The sequence below is a fragment of the Petaurus breviceps genome, unplaced genomic scaffold (assembly GCF_028583685.1).
Source record: "Petaurus breviceps papuanus isolate PSGF00001 unplaced genomic scaffold, PetGlider_PUasm1.0 90740, whole genome shotgun sequence".
In the NCBI taxonomy this organism is placed as follows: domain Eukaryota; kingdom Metazoa; phylum Chordata; class Mammalia; order Diprotodontia; family Petauridae; genus Petaurus; species Petaurus breviceps.
Genome location: NW_027187330.1, coordinates 8,745,602 through 8,760,721, shown reverse-complemented (window position 1 = coordinate 8,760,721; position 15,120 = coordinate 8,745,602). Strand labels below are relative to the sequence as shown.

General features: G+C 44.0%; 1 protein-coding gene and 1 long non-coding RNA gene across 2 annotated transcripts in view; one reads left to right on the top strand and one right to left on the bottom strand.

The window, feature by feature from the left end:
- ANTXRL (ANTXR like) overlaps positions 1–9,328 on the bottom strand; it is a 91,354-nt gene extending 82,026 nt beyond the window's left edge. Inside the window, exon 1 of the mRNA XM_069067262.1 lies at positions 9,071–9,328. Coding sequence (XP_068923363.1) covers positions 9,071–9,225 — 155 coding nt within the window. The 5' untranslated portion in view covers positions 9,226–9,328. The remainder of the gene's footprint in view (positions 1–9,070) is intronic.
- LOC138145592 (uncharacterized) overlaps positions 1–12,631 on the top strand; it is a 91,174-nt gene extending 78,543 nt beyond the window's left edge. Inside the window, exon 2 of the long non-coding RNA XR_011164262.1 lies at positions 9,290–12,631. This is a non-coding gene — a long non-coding RNA (uncharacterized lncRNA). The remainder of the gene's footprint in view (positions 1–9,289) is intronic.
- The last annotated feature ends 2,489 nt before the right edge of the window (positions 12,632–15,120 follow it).

Sequence of the window (15,120 nt, the reverse complement as noted above, 5' to 3'; positions counted from 1 at the left end):
ATTAAACAAAAGGTCCCTTATTTAACTCTTTGGTTTTCTTTTCCAGAAAGAGAAGAGCTAATTCATTTATGAATTTCGTTCTGAATCATTTGCCTTCAAAAAGATGGAAAGTGGCCATTTAAAAAAATAAGGAATATAATAACACCACTACAGTGCTCTGGAAAGAGCACATGGATTTGGGGTAAAAGGATAGGGGTTCCAATTTTGGCTGTCACTCAGGATCTGGGTGACCTTGACCAAGTTGCTAACTGTCTTTGTGTCTCAGTTTCCTCATTTGCAAAATGACTGCATTGGACTGGTTCCATTCCAGCTCACAATCATGATTTTAAGATCCTGTACTTCCAAAGACTTTATTTCCTGTATCCTTTGTAACGGATAGGAAAAATGAGTCAAAGAGAGAGGGAGTGTCCAGAAAAGTGAGTGGAGAGCATGGATATGTTTAGCCATTCATAAGGCCAATACGTCTCTGCCAAAGAGCATCCCAAGGGTCCCTCCTATTCACTTAGCTTACTGTGTTCACACACTTATAGCTCAAATCTCTCTCTAAGCATGGACCCTCCCATTGGTTCCCATGGTCATAATACATGTAGTATAACTGGGCCAACTGTTATTGTATGAGAGAAATTGTAATAGGAGTTTTTTTTTCCTATTACAGGCTCCATTTTTGGAAGAACAAACTATTTTAAGATTAGAAGCACATCTAATGCTAAAGATAGAGATCTCAATTTTCTTCCCATCTTCACTGGTAAGCTTGGATGATAATAGATATCTTAAGGCTTCAAAGATAGAGTTAGAAGTTAATAATAGTTGGCAGCATAATGTAGTAGATGGAGTGCTAAAGTTGGATTCAGGAAGACCTCAGTTCAAATCCCACCTCTGACATTCTTTCTTGTGTAATTCTGGACAAGTTGCTAGACCTCTCTGAAAATCAGTTTCCTCAACTGTAAAAAGAAGAGGTTGGTATAAGGTGACTTTTGAGTTCCTTTCTAGCTCTAAATCTATCTCATTTAGAATTTGAGGTTTGCAAAGCATTTTATATACATTATCTTATTTGAACCTTATTTATAAACACACTATGAGGTATTATGAAAAGTATTATGTTCATTTTACAGCTGAATAAGCAGAAGTCCATAGAGGTTAAATATGTTGTTCATAGTCACATTGCTAGTATTAGAATTAAAGTGAGGTCTTCCTGACTCCAAGTTCAGCACTCTAACCACCAGACTAAGCTACCTCTTTAGCTCTATCTATATTATCTTCTCTCTTTGAGGAATGGGGCCGATGAAGAGATATGAAAATCCAGTATTAGTATTGTTATTAGGGGGCTGATACATGAAACATAACCCCCCTCCAATTCTAGACCAACTTTTACTCACTGACATTTTCTGGTTATAGCTTTGAAAGTTCTTATGTTTTCTATTGGGTGCAGTAGAAAGAATACATTCTGAATTCAGGGTACTTGAGTTCAGATACTGCTGATCTATGTGATCTTGGCTAAGTTGCTTAACTTCCCTAGTTGACAGTCTACTCATCTATTTAATGGATTTGATGGATTCTGAGGTCTCTTCTAACTTTAGATATATGATCCTGCAAACGTTTTTTCCCTTTCCTATAATCTAGTGGGAGTCAGGCTGTTGGACTGTGTTTTTTTTTAAATCAAGGAAGGTAGTATTACTGCTTAAGGCTCTGGCGACTGGCGAGGTTTTTTTTTCTAGAGCTCTCACTGCACTTTTCTACATGTGACATCACTTTTAGATTAGGCTTCTGGTTCAAGGCACTCTTAAGGCCCTACCTAGACTTTAACCACCTTGAGGGGCCTTTCAATGGATGGCCTCATTCTGAAAACCCCTTGTGTTTCTTTAACCTAGTAGACTTCAGTAGAGTAGAACTCTTTAGAGCTTCTGTGGCTTATAGAAAATGTAACCCAAAAGGTTCTCAGAGGGATACCCAAGATTGGAGCCCATCCATTGGGTACAACTAACTCTAGAGAAACCCTTCAAAGATGGCCCCAGGAGAGCCATGACATGTCCATGCTCTTGCAGGTGTGTCCCTGAAGAGCCTTAGGGCCAAGTAAGTATTGGTGACTTACAGGAATCTTGCATCTTATAGTTCTTCCCTCCCACCAGAAGAAAAGACCCTCTATTTATTTTGTGCATGCACATCTCCCTGGGTAGAATGTAAACTTCTTGAAGCTAGGGACTGTTTTCTCTTTGTCTTTGTATCTCTAGTATCTACCCATAGCCTGGCACCTAACCTAGCAAGACCTCAACACATGTTGATTGACTGATGAAGAAAGCATAAGTCTTGGGAGAGAGTAGACTTGGTCCCTCCCATCTTTCCCTGGGTGACCATGAGCAAGTATTTAACTTCCATAAAACATGTATACACCTGGAGGTTATACCTCCCAACATCACTGTGAGGACCACAGGACACAGTGTGTACAAAGTACTTTGTGAAACCTCCAAGTCCTGCAATAGGAATGTCTGCTCTTAATATTAATATCCCAATAGCCTCCAAATTCTTTACCCTTGAGGCATTCCAAAAATATCTCCATGGCAACAAAGGTTTGGTTGTTTTCATGCCCTGGTCATTCCTGGCCCTTCCTCATCCAAGTAGTCTTATATTCCTCCCAAATGGCGTTGAATCAGAGAGCATCCGTTACTTACTAGGTGCCCAAGGGAGGATGTCATCTTAGCCTATCAAGTCGCTTCCTAATGGCCTATTTTCCCTCAAAGTTGGATGGATCAGCCTTTAGCAGCAGAGGGCTCATCAACCCCTAATCCCCTGCCTTTTAGCTGTCCCTCCCCAGTCCAACTTCTCCTCCACCCCTGATGAGTTTATTAGATTGTTGCTAGCCCTTCTGGAGTGCTGGGAAAGATGTTTCTTTTTGGATGTATTCCTTTCAGGTCTTTTACACCCACAAGTGTGGACTCAGCACTAAAGGTAACTGTGAAATTATAGCTCCTCAGTCATGTTATTTTCCTGGGTCAGTGGATTTTGATTTAGCTGTTGACAAGCCCATTCTTGCAGTCCTGAGCTGCAAGATTCTCTGCCAGCTCCTCCCTGAATGCCTGAGGAGGCAGAAAAATGGACAGGATGCCTGCAACATGGCCCTGTCATCGTTGACAGAATCCTCTTTCATCAGTGGCAGGTCACTGTCAAATGCAATTCCTTTGATATACTGTGTGTGTGTGTGTGTGTGTGTGTGTGTGCCTTTTCTTGGTAATTTATCTGAATGTCAGATAAGGAGCAAAGACATAAAACCTTGGTTTTTCTTCCCATTGGAGGATTTCTAGCTCAAGCTATGTGTTCTTCTGTAAAGAAGCCCCTCCTGCATCATACCCAACAAGTGGTCAGCCAGACTTTTTCTGAACACTTCTAAGAAAAGGGAAAGCAAGCCATTTCACTTTGGTTAGCTCTAATTGTTAAGAAACTTTTCCTTACAAGAAGTCTCTTTTCACCTCCCCTCAAATATTCTCTAGTGTGTCTGGAGTTGTCTAAACATCCCAGTAAACAGATCAGCCATAGTCCCCTGGGAAAAGGAGTGGAAACAGCTATGTGCCCTCAATGTTAAATATTCAACCAGTGAACATGATGACCTCATACACACCCTCCAGGAAGTTGAGGTACAAGCCAGAGGCTGCACCAGAGGATATGGCAGTAGCTTGATCTCTGACTCCATCTCTATCCTTCTTTCCTCTTTGTGAATGGCTAAATGTAAAGGTGGCATCGGGAAATTTCCAAATCAGTGTGGCATAGCAAGAAAGCATATTGGATTTGGAATCAAGAGGATCTAGGTTCATATCCAAACTCTGAAATTTACTACTGTTTCCTTATCTGTTAAATAAGAGGTCTGAATGAGAGGATTTCTAAATTCCCCTCCTTTCCTCTCCTCCCCATAAAGTCACACTGGTTAAATTAGCTGCCATTTACATAAAACCACTTTCCCTTCTTTGGAGAAGTCTTGGGAATTACATGGGATGAAAAGTGTGGGTATGAACAAGAATGGTGTTAGACACAGAGCTTTCTTGACAAAGGGAAACAGAATGAAGTAATATAGCATTGGGGCAAAGAAATATGTTGCCAGAATCTTTCTGGCACAGAGATCCTCCCTGAAGCAAAAGACATGAGAGGTTTCTTTTGTTGTTCAGTTTTGTCTGACTCTCTGTGACCTGATTTGGGGTTTTCTTGGCAAAGATACTGGAATGGTTTGCCATTTCCTTCTCTGACTCATTTTAAAGATGAGGAAACTGAGGCAAGCAGCATTAAGTGACATGCCCAGGGTCACACAGCTAGTAAGTGTCTGAGGCTAGATTTGAACTCAGGAGGAGGAATCTTCCTGACTCCAGGCCTGCCACTTTATCCACTGGACCACCTAGGCTTTTTGGCCTTACATAAATACTTTTCTATCTTTGGTGTTACAAATGACTTGAGGTTCTCCATCCCTCAACTGAGGTAATTTGGAGATGAATGAAGCAACAGTTGTAAATGGCACTAAGCACCCCAAGAAAGATATGCAATATATTCAGAAAGTGATTCTCTCAAGCCTAGCCCAGCAGGATGGACTGAACATTGCAGGGCTCCAAGCTGCTGACTCTGCTTTGCCATTGGCTTGTTATTTAGCAAACCACTTCGGTGACAGTTTTCCTCTCAATAATAGGCCAGAGTCAAAGGGCCTGAGTGTCTAGAACGGGGCCACAAAAATGGGTTTCAAGTCCATATCACAGGAAAACCTGAAGATGTTTAAAAGTCTAGAGAATGAAAAACTCAAGAGGACATGACAACATTGGAGGCGTTATCATATGAAGGAGAGACTGGACTTGCTCTGTTTTAGACCAGAAGACAGAACCAGCAGCCTTAAGCAGAAGTTGCAAAGAGGCAAATTTAGGCTTGGCATCAGGAAAAACTTCCTGATAAAGTAATCCCAAAGCTCATTCCTCTTTAGGCATGAGCCACCTTAAGAGGTGGTAGTTCCCCTTTGCTGAAGGACCACGTGATGGACATGTAATGGGGGGGGTTCTTTTGGAATGTATGCTAGCCTGCATGGCCACTGAGGTTCTTCCAACTCCCACATTCTGTGATTCTGTGATACAGTCTCATCTAGTGCAAAAACAAAACAAAACAAAACACTGAGCTAGGCATAAGAAGACCAAGTTCCAGCCCTTACAGCTGTCTGACTTCAGTTAAGTCATTGTAACCTCTTTAAACTTCTGTTTCCTCAGGGCAGCTAGGTGGTGCAGTGAATAAAGCACTGGCCCTGGAGTCAAGAGGACCTGAGTTCAAATCCAGCCTCAGACACTTACCATATAAACTAGCTGTGTGACGTTGGGCAAGTCAATTAATCCCAATTACCCTACTCTTCCCCCCTCCAAAAAGCAAAAAACAAAAAACCCCACAACTTCTGTTTCCTCATCTGCAAAATGGGAATAAAAACGTCTGCGCTGCCTACCACACAGGGTGAGGGTCTAGTGCTTGGTACAGTCCCTGGAACATAGCATATGCTTAATACATTTGACTGACTCATTGAAATGAGATGATGTGTGTGAAAGTATTCTCAAAATTATAAAGAATTAGACAAATGTAAATGTAAAGTATGATAGATATTGTTACAATGAGATTAGTAGTAATTAATCATTAATAACAATCATCAGAGATATTTTACCAATCTTACAGGGAACCTGTGGCACTAGGCTACCTACCATTCTATTGAACCTTTGAAGAAAGTGTTTTTCCTTTACTCTTCAACACCAGAATAGAAGAGTACATCTGGAATGTACTCCCCTATTCTGGGAAGCTTTGTTCTTCCATTCCAGAAGTACTCTCCTCTTACCTCATGCTCTCTGGAGTTCCTGCTCCATCATGAACAAAACTGATTTGATCTTAAACCTTTCTCCTTACTTACTTCTATCTTCTGACTTTCTCTGAGAAAGCAAAGACAGAGTCTAATGATGAGGTCTTCAGGGGCTTTCCTCCTGATACCCCAGCATCTCTGACCATCCTTTATAGGTAGAGGTGGAACTTTCACACCTTCCCTACCCCTGCCTGACTCCCTGGTTAAGATGAAGTTAGAATACTCTTTGCTTCTTATGACCACATCTAGACTCTCCTTTTATCACCATCAATCAGCAACCTCTCCTGTTTTACGGTTCAAAATATTAGAATTTATCATCCAATATAGATTCTGACCATTATTTATCAATCCCCAGGGCATTCTGCTTTCCTCAGTGATGTCAGTGCCTGGCTCCCATTGCTCCTTGAGCTTCCTGTGGTACCCCTTCCCAACCCTCTCAGCTGAAGACCTTATCTCATATTTCACTGAAATAATTGAACTAATTATCTTCCTCTCTCAAATCCAGACCTATTCCCAACTTTTCCTATTATAGCTGAGGGCACTACCATCCTCCCAGGTAGGCTTCTAACCTCAGCATCATCCTTGGATCCCCACCCACACTCACTCTAATCTGTTACCAATTCTTGTGACATCTGCCTCCAGGACACCTCCCGTATCCATCCCCTTCTCCTCATTCACTCATACAGCTGCCATCCAGTACAGGCCTTCATCACCTGACACCTGGACAACAGCCTTCTAACAGGTCTCCCTGAATCCAGTCTTTTCCAGCTCCAATCCATTCTCTACCCAGCTGCCAAAGTGATCTTCCTCAAGTGCAGGTCTGACCACATTAATCCCTTCTCTCCACCTCAATAAACTCCAATGCCTCCCTATTGCCTGCAGAAAAAAATTGAAAATCCTTTGTTTGGAATTTGACACTTCACAAAGTCACCCCTTCCTGCCTTTCCAGTTTTCTTACACTTCCCACCCCTCCATAAACCACAATCCAATTCCACTGGTCTACTTGTAGACCTACTTGTATACTCCATTGCCCTTTCCACTGACTATCTCCCATGCCCGGAGTGCTATCTTCTGGCTTCCTTCAAGATTTGACTCAAATCTCACTTTCTATAAGAGGCCAACTGTGTTTTTCCTTTCTTTGCATTCCTGAGTATTTGGCACAATGCCTGGCAGAAATTAAATACTTAGTAAGTGTTTGCTGATTGACTAACTGAAGATAGAGTCTAATGAAGAGGTCTTCAAGGGCTAACCCTAAAAATAACCAGAGTACACCTTACGCAATTCATGTTTTCCTGTATCTGTATCTCAATGACCTAAATAATTTTTGCAAAGCACATCAAAAAGTGAAATATGGCCTTAGGAGTTAAAAAAATATCTCAAGCTATTATTATTATTATTATTTTGAGTATTAACAATAGCAGAGTACAGTGAACAGAGGACTGGTCTTGGAGGCAGTAAGGCCTGGGTTCAGATCCTTTCTCTGACACATAAAAACTGTGTGAACATGGACAAATCACTCAATTTCTCTGTGCCCTGAGTCTGTACTCTAAGACTATATGTTATAGAAAAGTTGCTAAACTTTATCTGTAGCAGAAATTCCCTATGTAGATGAAATCACAGAAGTGGACAAAATAAACATAATGACAATAATACCAGTTATTGTTATTCAAATAAACAAGACTGAAATCCCTACAAGAAAATCTCACTCTGGTATTTTTTTAAAAATACCATATAAATACATATACATTTCAAACACATACACAAACACAACGTAAAAGTTCAACAGCTTATGGAGAGGTACCAAGACAAGCTCCAAGGATCTAACACGTATAAATTCTTTTTATGAGGTAATACAGGGTGATAGAAAGGAGTAAAACAATTTGTGCACTGTTAGGCAAAGTTTAAAAAGTGTGTCTCCTGCACTGGTAAAATTTTAGGGAGGTAGGAGGAAGGGAACCTAGGTTACCAGACATTGGAGAGTCAAAACCTGTAGTAGAACACACAAAAGTTGGCCTTTTTACCCTATATACATACAGAGTATAATTTTCTGATTAAAAATATTTGCATTTTTAAAAAGGAATCAATATTTTTAAAAGGTCCTGTGAGTCATCCTGCCCTCTGTATAACTGTGCCCTTGGCAGTGGCTCACCTTACCTACCCTTAGTCCCAACTCTGGTAAAAGGCATAAAGAAAACTTCACTGTGCTGTGCTTTTTCTTTTTTCTAAAAATTAAGAAAAAAAAAGTTATCGGGATTGGATCAGAGAGTTTATAGCTGGAAGGGACGAGCTAACAGATGCCTTAAGGGTTCTTTCTGCCTTCTGCAGACAAAGAAGTTTCAGTAGCTGAATCTCTAAGTGCCTGTTCGGATTAATGGTACCAGTTTTTCTTCTTGGAAGCCTTTGTAACTACTGGCCTTTTTTTGGCCCAGCATCTGGTGTAGCCCCACCCCCTGCAGGCAGCCTTTCACCCCATCTACCCCTTAGCCGAGCAGCTCAAAGCAGCTGCTGAGGGCCAAAGAAGCAGACAAGCCTTGCTCGGGGTGTGTGCGGCTCTGGCTGACAAACACCCTACACAGACAAAAGTTAGGTGCGCACCCAAGATACTTAGGGCCCTTTCTCCCAAGGAGAAGCCCCTCCCATCTCTGGGACTTGGGAAATGCTGGGCCTCAGTTTCAACAGTCTCTACTTTCCAACTTAACAGCATGTCTCGCATCCCCAGAGCCTTACACCTCGCTGGCCTTTAAGACCAGTAACTCAGTGGTCGCGTCAGGTCACACCAGAGACAGCCAAACTAACTCTGCCTTTTCTGACCCCATGCGCTTGGATGTCAGTGAGTCTGTGTGGGTGGATCTGGGCCTGCAGGCGTGTGTGTGTGTGTGTGTGTGTGTGTGTGTGTGTGTGTGTGTGTGTGCCGGCTTCTTCATTTGCGTGGGTGGATCCGTCCTCCAGCCTAGGCGCCCAGGGTGCACGGGGGTGGGTGGTCAGGATACCTTCCTTGCTCGGTGTTGGGGGCTGTACAAGACCTGGCGCGATTTCCTTCCAAAGGAATGCATGCCTGGCTTATTCTTTACCTTTTCACAGGGTTCTTTGTGTCTAAGAGGAGCTCAGGAGCTGGACTGCCCAGGCGATCAGCCCCAGGCTCTACACTAAGCAGCAGCCCTGCCTCCCCCTGTGAAAGTCCAGCCGCCAGCCGAGCCGGGAACTGGGACTGCCACTTACTTGTCCAAGATGAAATAGAGATCGAAGGCGCCGTGGCAGGAGCGCTGTTCCTCCTTCCCCTCCTCGGCTTGGGCGCAGCCACAACTCCAAGGGACGATCAGCAGGACCAAGAAGAAGAGAGCTGAGCCCGGCACTTTAGCCCCACGACTCGCCATTTTCTTCGCTTCTCCTCCCCCCCCCCAACCCCCCCGTCCGCCCCCTTCCAGTAACTTTGAGGAGGTAGGCTGGCGCTTGGCTCCCCCAGAGAGACCGCGAGGAGAAACAATGTTGAGATGATCCTGCAGGAAAGTCTTGACTGCGAGCGCGGAGCCAGTCCACGCTGTTGCGGTGCCTAGGCTTTCCTCTGAGCCGCTGCGGGGATGTGCGACTTTGGCGGCTTCACCTCAACCCGCCCTCACCCCTTCACCCCCTCCCATCCCCTCCTCCCCTCCTCCATCTCTGCCTCTCCAGAGGAGGCTGGCTTTGGTGAGAGGAGCCCAGCCCCGGCTGGCTTCCTCCTCCCTCCCGTCCAATGCGCGCGGGGATGGATGACTCTGAAGAGGGGGGATCCGGAGCTCCGCTTTTCCTGTTCCGGGAGGAGCACAAGGGGCTCAGGAGGCTCGGGGAGAGCGGCTATCACCGCAAGCTGAGCGCCCCCCTACTTCGAGACTAACGCCAGCTTGCGCTCCTGTTCTCCTCCGTGGAGACAGTCTTGAGAGATGCTGTGTGTTGAAGGGAAAAGTTTGAGAATGAAACAGAACTCGCTTCGAGGCAGGGAAAGTTCTCACTGACTGCGCCTTTGCAAAACATTGGCCTCCTCTGTGTATTTCGTGGGGGGGGAGCTTTATGGATTGTTGGGCTCCACGGAATCTCCTGCCAGAAAAGCATCTGCTGGCCAAATGAGTTTCCCGACCTCTCTCTTTCTCTACACTTTCCGCCTTATGTCCGTTCTTTCTATTTGTGTCAAAGTAATAAAGGAATCACTAGTTGTCCATGAGTCTGCAGGCTGGCGAGGCTCAAAGCCTGCAGAAAGCAGAGGGAGTTTGGGTGTAGAGCCCTGACTTCCCAAGAGCTCTTCTCACTAAGTCTCGGAGGATCAACAGCCGTCTGACTTCCTCTGAGCATTTCCCCAAGTCCGCTGCACAACTAACGCCTGCCTAGTGTGCATGCATTCCTTGCCAGATCTGATACTTGGTTTGTAAGACCCAGTAATGACTGGATGATGATGATGATGATGATGATGATGATGATGATGATGATGATAGTGACCGAGGTGATGGTGATCTGGAGACTGAGCACCGGGATTTGCTACCTAGGTGTGACCTTGAGCAAGTCACTTCCCCCTTTTAAGCATCAATTTCCTCATCTGTAAAATGAGTTACTTGGACAAAGTCATCTTTAGAGTTACTTCCAGCTTTGAACCCTACGGTCCAATAAGGATGGAAGAAAAGAATTATAATGTCCAATTTGGAGAGTAGGGTAGAGGGGCAGAGAAATTATCTTTCTTTGTGTGTAAACTGTTCACCACACATTTCCTAGGTCAATGACATCCTAGAAGTGATATTCTGGAAGATTAATTAATAGTATAATAGCCAAATTATTGCTTCTCACCCTCCCTGGCATCCACTTGGAAAGACTGGAGATGCAGCTTCATGAATTTCCACACTTGGGCTTTGTATAAATTGCTGCCCGAGGAGAAAGATGAGCAAGAAAAGAGGTCCTTTTAATAAACAGACAAATACCAACATTTGTTTAAGTATGGAAACCATTCATAAGCATAACAAAACAAAACAAACTCTGTCCCATGATCCCAGTCATGATTCACAACAGCAGCAACAGCAGTTAATGCTTAGTGATGGCCAGATGAGTGTGGTGCTGTTTGTACACGGAATGGAACCACTGAGTATATATATGAAGAGAACCACTGCAGGACACTAGAGAGAGAGGTCAAAGCACCGAGGTCACTGACCTCTCTAGACCTATGGAGGAATCTGACACTGAAAATCAACTTAAGGTAGTGGAAAGAGGCCTGGGTTGGGAGTCTCAGGACCTTGAGTGTGAGCAAGTGACCCTGGGCAAGTCATTTAATGAACTTCTCCTAGCCGAGGTTTACCTTTTTGTTAAGTGAGGAGGGTCAGTTACATGAAGTCTAAATTTTACATTTTTCAGCTTCATAATCAAAATCATCTCCTTATCCACTTCCTCTTTATCCTTGTCCTCCTTTTGCTACTGCTAATTATGACCACTACCACATGGACCTAGTTTTTCTTTTCTTTGACTTGTAAGTTTCTTTCTATTTTTAGACAGATGTCTTTATTATGTGAACTCTCTCCTTCCTCCTCCTTCCTCTTTTCTCAGGCTCAAGTCTATTACACAGTCCTAGGGCCCTTAATACAGAAAGCCATTAAACACACAACTAAAGTTATGCCTAATGTGTTTCTTACTTTGGGAGACAGGCATTTTATTGCAAGCACCTACAAATCTGGATTTCATTTGAGAGACCCTGGGTCCAATGATTTGACCAAATAGTTCTCCTCTCAGAGGCATTGAGGGGGCAAAGCAGTAAGAGTCAGGTAGAGCTGGGTTCAAATCCATCACCTGACATTTGCCAGCTCTATTACACTGAGTAGGTCATTTAAACTTTGTCTGCTTCTGCTTCCTCATCTATAAAATGGCAAAAATAATAACACCTAATTCTTGGAGTGGTTGTGGAGATCAAATGAAATAATTTTTTGTTAAGCACTTTACAAACCTTAAAAGTTGCAATATAAGTGCTAGCTATTATTATGGTCGAGGGACTCCTCAATACCTATCTATGTAATTGTGCTGTGGCTTCTGTGTATTACTTTAAAGAAAGGCATTTATTGCTTAGAACTCTTCCAGAATAGAAGGAACAGAGATTGCATTTCCTAGAGATGTGTTCATCCCTCTGAGCATGCACTATTGATATAAGCACACGAATGAAAAAAACACTTATCAATAACTTACTATGAGCAAAGCACTAGAGATACAAATAGAAAAGTAAGTCAGTTCCTGCTTCCCAGGAGTTCCCACCCTATGGGGGAGGCAAGTAAGATGGAAAGGTCTTGTAGACTTTGGAATGTAGTAGCTAGGCAGTTGGTAATTCCTCTTTAATGTCATATCTACTGACAAAAACATGTTTCTGATGATGAACCATTGGGTGATGCCAAGGACTTTGGTGGCAAGAACATTCCTTTCTGAGTCTTCAGAAGCTGTGACAGGTGAGGCCAAAGTACCTCTGAGACAGTTGCCAGGTGGCACCAAAAATTGCTTCCCTGCCTGATAGTTGTGAGATTCAGGCTAGAAGCAGCACCGATGGTTGTGGTGGTGGGTAGAGAGTAAAGGAGAGGAAAGGGGGGGAATCTTTCTTTTAACTATATGAACTCTAGAATCTAAAAGGAGGATGTACATAGGTCTATGGATATAGACCTATGGATATGACTTTCCCTGGGTTCCTACAAGGTGCTGAATAAATGTCAGCCGCCCTCAACTTTGTATGAGGTATACAAAGGGAGGAGAATGTGAATTGCAGGAATCACAATAAATTACTAATGCATCAGATTTTTTCTATTTTCAGCTTGCTCTAAGGAGATGCCTTAAGTACAGCTGCAGTTTGGTTTGGTTTTTCAATGGGAGAGGGAGAGGAGGAGGGAGAACCCATGTAGAATAATATTGAAAGAAGATTTATTTCTTGGGTGGTAGAAGAGATGTGTCAGAACATGCAAAATAGCCTTTCCTACCTCTTACTTTTCTTGCAAGAGTATGGCCACAGAAAATCAGGTAGGGGAAATCTCCTGAAGTACTGGTATTAAAACAACAGTTGCACCTGAGGTCAAACTCTGATTTCATCTAGTGAGGGACCATGGCGGAATTTTAGATACAGTATGTGTTTGTGTATGGTACTTTTCCTTCCATTCAGTGCAATATACCCACCACAGTGTGCTTTCTGGTGAGCTGTTTCTGATAGTTCTGACATTAATAAAGACAATACAGCACAAGAGTGATCCTGATGATTTCCCCTCCTTTTCCTTCAGCTTCCCTCTTCTGCCTGTATATACAATTCCTCTCTTTCCTGCTTTGTCTACGCTTTTCTTTTCTGCTCCCATGATATACTTTTCTTTTCTCCTTCCTCTTCTCTCTCCTCCCTCTTCTGGTCTTAGTTGTTCTCTCCTCCCTTCACCTCCTTTTCTTTCCCTTTTCCTTTCCTTTCATTTCTCTCATAATGCCCTCCCCCCTCTTTTTCTTCTGCTCCCTTCTCATCTCCTCCCACTCTCTTCTGCCTCTTTTTCCTTTCTTTATTAACCCTTTTCTTCTCCCTGGTTCTCTTTCATGTTAGGTTCTCTCTCCCTCCTCTTCCCACTTCTTTTCCCTTCTTCCATTCTCTCCTCCTCCCCGTTCAATGACCTCTCCTCACTACTATATCTTCCCCTCTTCTTGTGTTTCTTTCTTCTCTCTTCTCTCCTTGTCAAGCTTCCAGGGACTAATTGCATAGCCTCTTGGGAGATGTAGTTCCCAAGAGGAGGGGGTGGTAGTGGTAGTGCTAATACTAGCCTTATTCCTAGCCTCCTCTCCCCTCCCAGCCTCCAGCTGCCTGGAGATTCGAGGTTGAAAGTTAAGGCAGCAGCATTTTCCTTGTCTGCCAGAGACTAGTCTTCGGTCTAGATCCAGGGTGACCTCACCCAGCGAAGGGCTATAAACAGAACGAGACCTCCTCTAGCTGGAGCTAGTGGTTTGTCTGGAGCTAAAGAGTGGGAAAAACCGAATTCCTGAGCTTTGGGACAGAGAGAGGAAAATGAGTCTGGGTAGTGATCGGCTGCAAAGGATCACAGCCCTGAATGCTTCATTGCCAAGCTCCCCAGCTCCTCTTAAAATGTGACCTCTCCCCAGTCCCAATTTCCATCCCTGTCAGTTCTCTATCAACTCCTTCGAGCTGAGGCTTCAGAGATTTCTGTAAAACTCTGGTCAGATCACGCGGAAGGAGAACACAGAGAACGCTGTGAGAAAGTGAGCTTACTGGCTCTAGGCTCATCATCCCAGCAGCCTCCAAAGAGCTTTTCTTCGCTGACCAGAGCAGTCCATTCTCCTTTCCGCTTTGTCTGGCGCCTCTCTCCCCAGCCCCGCCCCCTCCCTGCTGGAACATCTGGAGACAGGACTGGTCCTAAGAGAGAACCAGGCTCCGCTGCCAAAGCGAGAGCCTGGGAAGGGCAGGGACTCAGTCTAGGCAGCCTGGAGGAGAGTGCAGGGGATGGGGCAAAGAGGGTGGAGGCGTGGAAGGAAGAAGAGAGGGAGAAACCTCAGGAATTCATCTGGGCAATTTCTTCACTTCTCCTTTGTCGGTTAAGAAAAATAGTCGTGAAATAGACGCTGTTAAAACTTTTTCCTCCTCTGGTCAGTCCGAAGAACTCTCTATTGTGGATGCAATCGTAGGCTGTCTACACAGGCCGACTGGAAATAGAGGCAATTATCTGCACTTTTTTTTAAAAGCCCGCAAAATAAATCCATTTACCTCGAAGTCATTTATCAGGAGAGGTAGTGTGGTGTTGGGTTTGTGATACAAAGACCCGAATGCCTTCATTTGGCTCCTGGATCTGCTCTTTATTACTGGCCTACCTTGGGCAAGTTTCAGAATTTCGAACTAGAAGGGCCTTTAGAAATGATCCAGTGCCTGACTTGGAGTCAGAAAAATAAAAACAAAGGCTCAACCTCTGCCTCTGGGGCCTTAGCTGCGTGATCAGGCCCCATTTAACCTGTGCATCATTTGACTAATTTGTAAAATGGGGATAATAATGCCATTAGAATGAGAGCTCCTGGAGGACAGACTGTGATTTTGCCTCTCCTCACATCTCCAGGGCTTACCACAGTTCCTGGCACATAAGTACTTGAAAAATGCTTGTCGATTGATTGCAGAAGCCTCCTCAAATGGGCGTTGTAAGCTTCAAATGAATCGATGCACGTAGTCCTCCAACTTGTCACTCTCAATTTTTGCAGGCTGCATCACCTGAGGGGTGATTCTTCTCACATTTTCCAGGGAGCACAGCTCCTCTGTCTCC